Below are 10,946 nucleotides of genomic sequence, written 5' to 3'. Positions count from 1 at the left end.
AAATCGTACATGAAAATGTCTAAGTTATATACTCCATATAGATAGGTTGTGCAGGATCAATTGTGCCAATGCTGTAGTTTTCAAAATCATGATGAATCTTTTGACCATCTTCCTCAGCAGCTGATGTCTGTCCATATTCGTGATTGGGTCAAGTTATTTAACCAGTCACGGGTTGTGGAAGTAAATTCTGTCTTGAATAGTTTCTGGTTAAGACAGACGTTATTTAGCTCTTTTCCTGCAAGCAATTGTAATGAGCAAATGGTTTTATGCAGGAATGTCCAAGGTAGGGTGCCCACGCACAAAGGGGCGAAAGCGGAAAAATGTATCAATACAAGATGACTTTAGTGAAGTTGAAGTCACTGTATGATACGTGCATATCCACATGAGATCCCCATATCTTTATTAATTAGTTATTTTGATTTACCGTATCTTTAGGATATCTATTTCTTGCTTATTAAGTTAGTATTAGTATTATAAATAGGGCTATTGTTATTCTCTTTAATTAATCAATGAAATACATATTTCCCCTTTAATTTTTCTGTCTCCTTTATTTTTCCGTTTTGCAAAACCCTAGTTCTTGGAGCTGATCTCGGGGCGAGCTCGAGACGTCCATCTTTATTCTTCATCATCGATCATTCGTCGACGTCGATATTGTGTTAAGGGAACTTATCCCTTAACAATTGGTGCTTTCATTGTTGAACTCATTTCGGAGTCTCAGTCGTTCGGAGGTCGGACGGAACAGATGTGTTCCCTGCCGGTTGTCACGGACCCGGTGCTGTCACCGACAGTGGAGTCGTCCTCCCTGGATCCGATTAGGGTCATGTCCTCCCTGGATCCGATTAGGGTCATGTTCGAGCACGTGATGGCGGGCATGGCGAGATTGGAGACACGCATGGACGAGTACTATCGCCGCCCGCCCTCGCGTCACACGCTTCGGCCGGAGCCGGAGCCGCCGCACAGTCGTGCGCCTCCTCGCTCGCCGGAGGCCCCCTTGCCGTTCACTCCACCGTCCTCAGCCGCATCCGTCGTCACACAGCCTATGCCGGCGACCACGGCATGTTCTGGGCAATTTGAGGGCTTTCGCCCAAACCCTAATTCTGCGTCGGGCTCGCTTCGGCCTGGTTTCGCGCAGCAGCAGTCCTCGTCGAACCTTCCACCCACGTCGCGAGGTCAGCACTCATCGTGGGATCGGCCAGCCGCGTCGCGTTCGCACCATGCGCTGCCACAACCCAGGCCCGATCCGAAGCCGCCCTTTTCTGATTGGGCGAAGGAGAGACCAGGACCGCCGTATCGAGATTGGCAGTGGGGGAGAGTCGACGAGCGTTATCAGCGCCCGCTGTTGACAGCAGCCACAACAGTCGCGGCACAACCGCAATTAGGGTTCGGTGGGCAGCCCTCTCGTGGCCCACACCGCACAACCCTATCGGAGACCAACCCTTAGGAGCGTCAAGGGTCCGGCTGCTACGGGAATCGACCTAGACCGGCGACTTCATGGGATAACCCAGCCTTTCGGCCTGAGATTCACGATGGGGGACATCTTCCCGCGTGGGATGGCCATTGGGGCAGACACGATGGGGCCGGTTATTCCGAACCCACACGTTATGATCATCGCTCAGAGAAACCACGATATGAGAAGATGAAGCCGCCGTGCTTCGACGGGTCTGATGCAGTCAATTGGATATCGCGCTTGCCGGTGGTGGTTGGCGAGGCTGCTGAGTACGGATGCTATGGCAATGGCTCCACTAACATCCATTTTCCTAAATTGGAGTACAATCTGAATAGTTATGTGTGCGGGAATGAGCGTAAAGTGAGTAAACAAAAACGGGAAGACTCTTATTCAACGAGTTGGGTGACGGAGATGGAGTATTCATATGATAACGCGAGAGATTTTGGTTTTTCGAAATGTCGAGTGGCGGAAGAAGATCGTTGTGATGAACGGGAAAGAGTACATTCCACGGACTCTATATTTGAGACAAAAGCAAAGGAGGCCTTAGTTCATGATGTGGCTACTTCAGATACAGAAGATGTAACTATCCCGACCAGTGACTTGCCAGCAATTCAAGAAGAAGATGTTCATGTGTCGAAGAATGCCGTTGAGGTTCGGGATGAGGCAGAGCCGGTGATTGAAAACCCCACCATAATTGACGAAGCACCAAAGAAGTCGTATGCTCCTATTGCAATGCATCTCAAGGTAACGACTGCAACTTTATCGCGGTTTCCAGCTTCGGTTTTTGTGCCATTCCTCGAATGGAAGAAGGTTTTTGTGCCATTCATCGATATGTCATCCACGGCAGGCATCGAGCCTCACTCGGTGAATGTTTATGGGAATATTGAAGGAAGTCGTTCAATTATTCGGTGGGCATTTGATCCGGGGGGAGTTATCTCGCCAAAGCTGTTGTTTCGGACTCTCTTCGTTGTGTCGTGGTTCCCATCTTGAGGACAATGTGGATTTTAACCGCGGGGGAGTTGATACGTGCATATCCACATGAGATCCCCATATCTTTATTAATTAGTTATTTTGATTTACCGTATCGTTAGGATATCTATTTCTTGCTTATTAGTTAGTATTAGTATTATAAATAGGGCTATTGTTATTCTCTTTAATTAATCAATGAAATACATATTTCCCCTTTAATTTTTCTGTCTCCTTTATTTTTCCGTTTTGCAAAACCCTAGTTCTTGGAGCCGATCTCGGGGCGAGCTCGAGACATCCATCTTTATTCTTCATCGTCGATCATTCGTCGACGTCGATATTGTGTTAAGGAAACTTATCCCTTAACAATTGTACCTTTGCGCCCACGCGCAAAAGGGCGAAAGCGGAAAAATGTATTAAAACAGGATGAATCCAGTGCTGTTGAAATCACTGTTCCTAAGAACATTCATCGCCGTGGTCATGCAAGGCAATCTAGAAGCAGCAATTGCACAATCACCACTGAAAGAGGAAAGTTGGACTAAGGCAGATTCCTTTGCTACCTCATCATGTAGGTTATTAAGCTAACTTATTATTTGCATTTCTGATGATAAAGAATAATTTTTGAGTTCATGTAGGCACATATGGGATGGATTACCGGAAGCCAAAGTGGAATCAGCTACATATTTCGACCCTTTGTGGTTTGAAATGTATGCCAATCGGGATAGAAGAGCCAATGTATTGAGCTGGATCAAGGAGAAGGGCATTTTATCAAAGAAATGTGTTTTCGTCCCTATAGTTAAGTGGTATGAATTTATTTAATATTTGTGCAAACCAATACCTCATCATATAATGTGGAGTTCCTGTATTAAGATTTTGTTTGGTAGGTCTCACTGGAGTCTCTTAATCATGTATAACTTGGGCCAAAGTCTCGATTCAGAAACTAATGCTCCTTGCCTGCTGCTGCTGGATTCATTGCAATGCAGGGATCCTAAACGGCTCGAACCATCAATAAGAAGGTATCATTAGTCTTAGAGTGTCCACAATGGGGGAGCCACGGCCCGCGGCTCGGTGCGCAGCCCCCATTGCAGAGAGCCGAGAGCCGGGGCGCAGGGCCGAGAGCCGAGGGTGAGCCGCGGCCCTCCACTGAAGCGGGCCGCGGGAAAATTATTATTATTTTTTTAATTTTCGAAAATTATTTTATAAAACACTACACTTCCATTCCATTTTTCCAACTCCATTTTACTTCCATTTTCTTCCAATCTTTCCTTCCAATTTCAATTCAACCTTGGAACTATGGATTCCGACGATGAACAATTCCAACAAGCGGTAGATCTGGAGTTCCAAAACCTTGTTGCAGCGGTGCAACGTGAAGCCGACGAGGCGGGGGCGGCGGCTGAGGCGGCGGCGGCGGTGGCAGTCCCTCGGCCATTTCATCATCGGCGATTTTTGACCGTGATCATGCCGGGGCTGACCGCCGGTTGATGGAAGACTACTTCAACGAGAACGCCCGTTATCTGGCAGAAATTTTCCGTCGGCGATTCAGAATGTCGCAACGTCTCTTCGTCCATATAGCGACGTGTTTGGCGCAGCGGTTCAGGTGCTTCAACTTGTGATATGATGCCACCGGCCGACCCGGCTTGTCGACATACCAGAAGTGTACGATGGCAATTAGACAGCTTGCATATGCCGGGCCCGCTGACATGTTCGACGAATACCTACAGATGGGCGAAACGACTGCCCTACAGATGTTGAGGCAGTTTTGCAGGGGCATTAAGGATATCTTCAAAGGGGAGTATCTACGGAAGCCATCGGCTGATGATTGCCAACGTCTGATGGATATGCACGGGACTGTACATCATTTTCCAGGGATGTTGGGGAGCATCGATTGCATGCACTGGGAGTGGAGGAACTGCCCGGTGGCTTGGGAGGGGCAATTCACTTCTGGTTTCAAAGCCGACATCCCATGATGATTCTTGAAGCAATTGCTGATTACCGCTTGCGAATCTGGCACGCCTATTTTGGGGTCGCTGGATCGAACAACGACATCAACGTTCTACGATCGTCCCACATGTTCAATGATGAGAGCTGGGGTGAGGGTCCGCAAGTTAGATTCATGGCCAACGGCACTTAGTACAACATGGGGTACTATTTGGCCGATGGGATATACCCTCGCTGGCCCGTGTTTGTGAAGACGATACGACAACCCGTTGGGCCAAAGCAAACCTACTTCACGAAAAAACAAGAGGGTGCTAGGAAGGATGTTGAGCGAGTTTTTGGTGTACTCCAAGCGCGATGGGCAATTATACGGTGCCCGGCTCGACAATGGCACGAAAATGATGTCGCAGACATCATGACTGCATGTATCATATTGCACAATATAATAATAGACGACGAAGGATTTGCTGCTGAGCGATGGACAGCGGAAGATGGTGCTAGTTCGAGCTCGGGTACTGCCATGGAGCCCCTACAGATGGGTGTACCACGTAGTAATGAATACTTGATCCAGCGGTACACCGATATGCGAAGCCAAATATCGCATTCATCACTGCAGGCTGATATGGTTGAAGAGGTCTGGAACCGTAGAAGGAGCGCCGCAGAGTGATTTGGGTTTTGGGTTTCCGGGTTGTTGTTTTTAAACTAGGTCACTTTCGTTGTATAATTTTCCTACTTTAATATAATACAACGAAATATTGTTACATTTTTTTAGGTTGTGAATTTTTTTTGTTTACTATCCAAATTATTTTATTTTAATTAAATTTATAAATATCATAAATTTAAAGACTAATAAAATTTATTAGACATAAATTAAAAAATATTATTAAAAAAGCAAACAAATTAATTTTGTTTTTTGGAGAGGGCCACATTTCGTGGCCATATTGTTTTTATTCATTTTACCATTGTAAAGGCCACAAGAGAGCCACAAATGGTGGCCGTGCCACATTTGGTGGCCTTCAAGGGCCACCATTGTGGACACTCTTACAAGACTTCACTTGATCAATATATACATTGCTTAAATTTTTTATATATTCCTTCCAGTTATTATTATTGTTATAATTATATTTAGCCTTTAATTTTGCTATTATTATATATTGCAGACTTCTCATTGACATCTATGAATCGGAGGAGAGGACAGAGAGCAAGAAGGAACTCCAAAAGATTCCTCTCTGGATTCCGGAGGTAGGAGCTTTTTCATTAATTTTTGGCATTAGATTTTGAAGAACATGCGCTTACATATGCCAGTGTAACATCATTTACAGGTCCCGCAGCAGAAAGAGGGCAACGAATGTAGATTTTATGTTCTATTCTACATACGCCGCTTCATAGAAAGCCCCCCCTCAAAGTTTCAATGTATTTAAGGGTAATCCGAACATGGTGAGTTGTACCCATATTACTTCACATCAACCTTATCGTGCCTGGTTTATACTGTATTGCAGATGGGAAAGGATTGGTTCACCGATGACCAAGTGGAGTACTTCTGCAAAGAGCTAGAGGCTCTTCCTAGTGTAACTGACCCTGATCCTACTTCCTATGATTCTAGTTATTCTATCGAAATAGTTACTGCTCCGTCCTCTGTTCATACTTGTAAAAGAAAATGAGAGGCCAAGTACCACCAATAGAGATTCTGCCAAATATGCTATTATCTTTTGTACTCCGTGAGTGTGAGTGAGGGAGAATGTATAGAAATATATACATATGTATGTATTGTATGTGTGTTGTGTAGCCTAGCCTAACTCTGTTCATTCTTCCTTTAGAGCTTGTCTCTGAATCATCGGAACGAGTTGCTTTTGCTGTTCCTTGCTGCTGTAAGAATTGCAGATGATGGAAGTTGAATATGATGTGCACTGGCTTTGATGTTTTGTTTCAAGTGTGTTGGTTGTAGTATTGATGTGTGTGCTTGCAAAAAGTAGGTTTGTTTAAGGTTTTGCCAGATAGTTCAGTTTCAATATCCATTCAACTTCATATATGCATAGCCAATCGTCTTTAAGTACTTGTTTTTTGGGGGGAAGAAGGTTGTTTGATTACTTGGTAAGATTTGAATACATGAATTTGAGTTTTTTTTATTACTTGTTTTTAGCCTATAAATACAAATACATGAACTTTGAGTTTTCTTGGAAAGGTTATAGATTCCAAATTACATTTTAAGATAGACAACATATTTTACAAGACTTGCAATACTACCTACAGGCTGTGTCAGTCAGTGGGAGCTAGTATATTTGCAGGTGTAAATATGGATCTCAAATGGCTAGACAATGACAATGGGTTCTACCCAACGAGAACATTCTTCTCGCTGTTTTTGTGCCAAGATTTGTTCGATCATACTGTCTATCAGAAATTACATAAATTAGAATGTATGTATTATGATTGTCAAGACAACTTTCTATTAATAGAAGTCTTGAGGAAATCATCTACATAGAACATTCTAATGGGTATGTAATAAAGGGCAAGAAACACATGATTGGGAGCTTATGAAGACCTTTGTGGTCTTAGGCAAGCATCTAAATCAGAGATAAGTGTTTTGCTGAGATTGTCAAATGTTTCGAATTTGACATGTGCCCTTTAAGTGTGTTTGTAAGCACAAGGAAGTTGAGAGTGCATTGAATATGGTATTATTGGTACTCTACGATGATGAAATCTATAAAAGTTGCAAACAACTAAGAATGACATCTAGCGTAGGAAACTGGTTGTCTACCCAGTTTACGATAAAGGATTAAAGAGAAACTAATTACATTCCGAGCATCTAAGTGTTTCAAGATTGCTAGAAAGAATGTTGAGATTCTCTTAGGAATCCTATATCCATACATTGCTTGGAACATTTTAGCATTGGAGATTCCATGAAAAGGTTTTACCATTCAAGATGGAATTGTCTTGTCTCTAGTCAAGTGTCGTTTGACACTTAGTGAGTGTTAATTATGGAGCCTAAAATATCTCCTACCATGTTTAGGATTTGTTTCCTTGAAGTATATTTCCTTGTGATAGATTTATTCCTTAAAAGATATTTCCTTATGGAATATGTTTCCTAGTTTGACTAGAATTAGGGCGCTCTAGTTGCTTATAAATAGAGGTGCTCCCTCATTGTTAAATCATCCTGAAATTATATAGTGAAATCCCTGGCTTAGCATCGCCCCCAGACGTAGATACACATTGTATCGAACTGGGTAAACAACTTCTTGTGTTCATTCTCTTTCATATTCGTGATTGCCTGTGTTTATTTCCCAACAACTGGTATCAAGAGCCTAGGGTTTAAGAGGCAGAAATCACGATGGGGATCGACGAGAAAATTGCTGTAGAGAAGTTCGATGGATCTGATTTCGGATTTTGGAAGATGCAGATTGAGGATTACCTGTACGGTAAAGATCTCTGGAAGCCTTTAAAAACCAAACCCGAAAAGATGGAACATGAGGAGTGGGAGCTGCTGGACACAAAAGCGATGAGCGCGATTAGGCTATCGTTGTCCAAGGATGTGGCTTATCACACGACTGCAGCAAAGTCGACAAATGAGATGATAAAGATCTTGGAGGACATGTATCAGAAACCATCAACGGCAAACAAGGTACATCTGATCAGACGATTGTTTAATTTTAGAATGCAAGAGGGAAAGCTAGTGCAACAACATCTCAACGAGTTCAACATGATTACTTCGCAACTGAACTCGGTTAATATAAAATTCGATGATGAAATTCGTGCCCTGATTTTGCTATCGTCTCTGCCTGAGAGTTGGGCTGGCACAGTGACAACAGTTACTGCTGCAGAGACAAAACTAACAGTTGACAGAGTAAGAGATCTGATGATTGGTGAGGAAGTTCGTCGGAGAGAATCAGGATCTTCTACTTCGGGATCAGCACTGAATACAGAACAGAGAGGCAGATCGAAGGGAAAGCAAAATCGTGGAAGATCAAATTCCAGAGGAAGGAGTCAATCCAAGAAGGATTTGGATAAAGTTAAATGCTGGAATTGTGATGAGTTTGGGCATTTTAGAAATCAATGTGAGGCACCGAAGAAGTATAAGAATAAGGATCAGAAGGACAAGAAGACAGCAAACGCTACCATGTCTGATGACGATGGCGAGGCGTTGGTCTTGAGCGTCAGTAGTCCGATGGAATCGTGGGTATTGGATTCTGGGGCGTCGTTTCACTCCTGCAGCAATGTGGAGATAATGGAAGACTACGTTTCTGGCGATTTTGGGAAGGTACATCTGGCTGATGACGAGCCCTTAGATATCGTGGGAAAGGGAAACGTGAAGGTAGTGACGTCCAATGGATCCGTAATAAAACTGAATGGAGTCAGACACATTCCTGGATTGCAGAGAAGTTTGATTTCGATTGGGCAGCTTAATGCAGAAGGGTACACCGTGACGTTTGGCTGCAACAATTATAAGATTACCAAGGGAGCTATGATAGTAGCTCGAGGTAAGAAGGAGGGTACGTTGTATACCACAACTAACTCCAAAGATTGCATTGATATTGCAAGTGAGGCAAATAATGCAGATTTGTGGCACTGTCGACTTGGCCACATGAGCGAGAAAGGGATGAAGATAATGTGCTCAAGAGGTTTACTGCCTGGCTTGAAAACTGTTGAAGTTGGCCTGTGCGAGGATTGCGTGTTTGGGAAACAGAAAATGGTGAGTTTCTCAAGAGGAGGCAGAAAATTGAAGACACAGAAGTTGGAGATGGTCCACACTGATCTATGGGGACCAGCACTTGTGAAGTCCCTAGGAGGCTCTGAATATTATATGACTTTCATCGACGACTCTACTCGAAAGCTATGGGTTTATTTTCTGAAGAGTAAATCCGATGCGTTTGACGCTTTCAGGAAATGGAAAGCCCTTGTTGAAACTGAAACCGGGATGAAGGTGAAGTGTCTAAGATCCGATAATGGAGGAGAATATGAACTTTCAAAGTTCAAGGAATTCTGCGCCGAGAATGGAATCCGCATGGAGAAAACTGTGAAATGAACTCCACAGCAGAATGGAATCGCAGAGCGCATGAACAGAACGTTGAATGAGCGAGCAAGATGCATGAGGTTGAAAAGTGGATTGCCAAAGAGTTTTTGGGCAGATGCAGTCAACACAGCTGCATTCCTAATTAATAGAGGTCCATCAGTTCCCTTAGAGTTTCGGATACCCGAGGAGGTTTGGACAGGAAAAGAGGTAAATCTATCTTTCCTAAGCATCTTTGGTTGTGTTGCTTATGCTCATGTTAGTTCCGTTGAGAGAAGTAAGTTGGATGCTAAATCTATTAAGTGTACGTTCATTGGTTATGGAGGCAATGAGTTCGGTTATAGACTCTGGGATGAGCAGAACCGTAAGGTTATTCGCAGTAGAGATGTCATCTTCAATGAACATGTATTGTACAAGGATAGATTGGAGGCGTCAAGTCCCAGCAGTTCTGAGCCACAAGTGGTCGAGCTAGACATCTCAAACTCGAGTGGAAGCAAGGAGAGTCAGAATGCTGAAGAGGTGCTTGAAGAAGAACCAAGCACTCCACCACCGACTATTCCGCTGCCTGAATCGACTAGAGAGCGACGTGCACCTGATAGGTACTCGCCCTCTAATTTCTACTTGTTACTTACTGATGGTGGTGAGCCCGAGTGTTATGCAGAGGCAGGAGAAGGCCCTGATAAACGAAGTTGGAAAATTGCCATGGATGACGAGTTTACCTCTCTTCTCCTAAATGACACATGGGGGCTTGTGGAACTTCCTAAAGGGAAAAAGGCATTGCATTGCAAGTGGGTCTATCGAATCAAAGGTGAAGCTGATGGTAGCAAGCGCTACAAGGCTGGTTGTCAAGGGATTTGAGCAACGATACGGTATTGATTATACAGATGTGTTCACTCCTGTTGTGAAACTAACTACTATTCGTTTAGTGTTGAGTATGGTAGTTGCAGAAAATCTATTGTTACATCAGATGGATGTAAAGACGGCATTCCTTCATGGTGATTTGGAGGATGAGTTGTACATGACACAGCCTGAAGGATTCATAGTAAAAGGAATGGAAAACCTTGTATGCAAGTTGAAGAAGAGCTTGTATGGTTTAAAGCAAGCTCCAAAGCAGTGGTACAAGAAGTTTGATGGATTCATGATGGAGATTGGCTATAAAAGATGCTACGCTGACCATTGTTATTACTACAAGAGGTTTGACAAGAGCTATCTTATTCTGTTATTATATGTTGATGATATGTTGATCGCAGGAGGTGATCAAAAGGAGATGGATAAGTTGAAAAGGCAATTGTTTGAACGATTCTCCATGAAAGATCTTGGAGAGGCTAATCAAATTTTGGGCATGAGAATCGAGCGTGACAAGGCGGCAGGAAAATTGTATCTTTCGCAAGCTGCTTACATTGGTAAGGTATTGGAAAGATTCAACATGGATAATTCGAAGCCAGTAAGTGTGCCTTTGGGCAGTCACTTTAAGCTGTCGAAGAAGGAGTCGCCGAGTACAAAAGAAGAACGTGCTGAAATGAAGAAAATTCCTTATGCTTCAGCAATTGGCAGTATTATGTATGCAATGGTGTGTACGAGGCCTGATATTGCACA

The 10,946-nt window shown here is 43.6% G+C and overlaps 1 protein-coding gene across 2 annotated transcripts; it reads left to right on the top strand.

The window, feature by feature from the left end:
* Positions 1-2,783: 2,783 nt before the first annotated feature.
* LOC121747996 (ubiquitin-like-specific protease 1D) lies at positions 2,784-6,278 on the top strand. 2 transcript variants are annotated; one of them, XM_042142195.1, is made up of 6 exons: positions 2,784-2,981; positions 3,049-3,216; positions 3,298-3,429; positions 5,509-5,590; positions 5,671-5,771; positions 5,848-6,278. In XM_042142195.1, coding segments are annotated over exons 1-5 (483 nt in total). In that variant the 5' UTR covers positions 2,784-2,979; the 3' UTR covers positions 5,770-5,771; positions 5,848-6,278. The 2 variants fall into 2 exon arrangements, with proteins under 2 accessions (XP_041998129.1, XP_041998128.1); XM_042142194.1 differs by having other exon boundaries at positions 5,671-5,785.
* The last annotated feature ends 4,668 nt before the right edge of the window (positions 6,279-10,946 follow it).

This window comes from Salvia splendens, chromosome 9, assembly GCF_004379255.2.
Source record: "Salvia splendens isolate huo1 chromosome 9, SspV2, whole genome shotgun sequence".
Taxonomy (NCBI): domain Eukaryota; kingdom Viridiplantae; phylum Streptophyta; class Magnoliopsida; order Lamiales; family Lamiaceae; genus Salvia; species Salvia splendens.
Note: the sequence above shows the minus strand (reverse complement) of the source record. Positions and strands in the feature narration are given on the sequence as shown.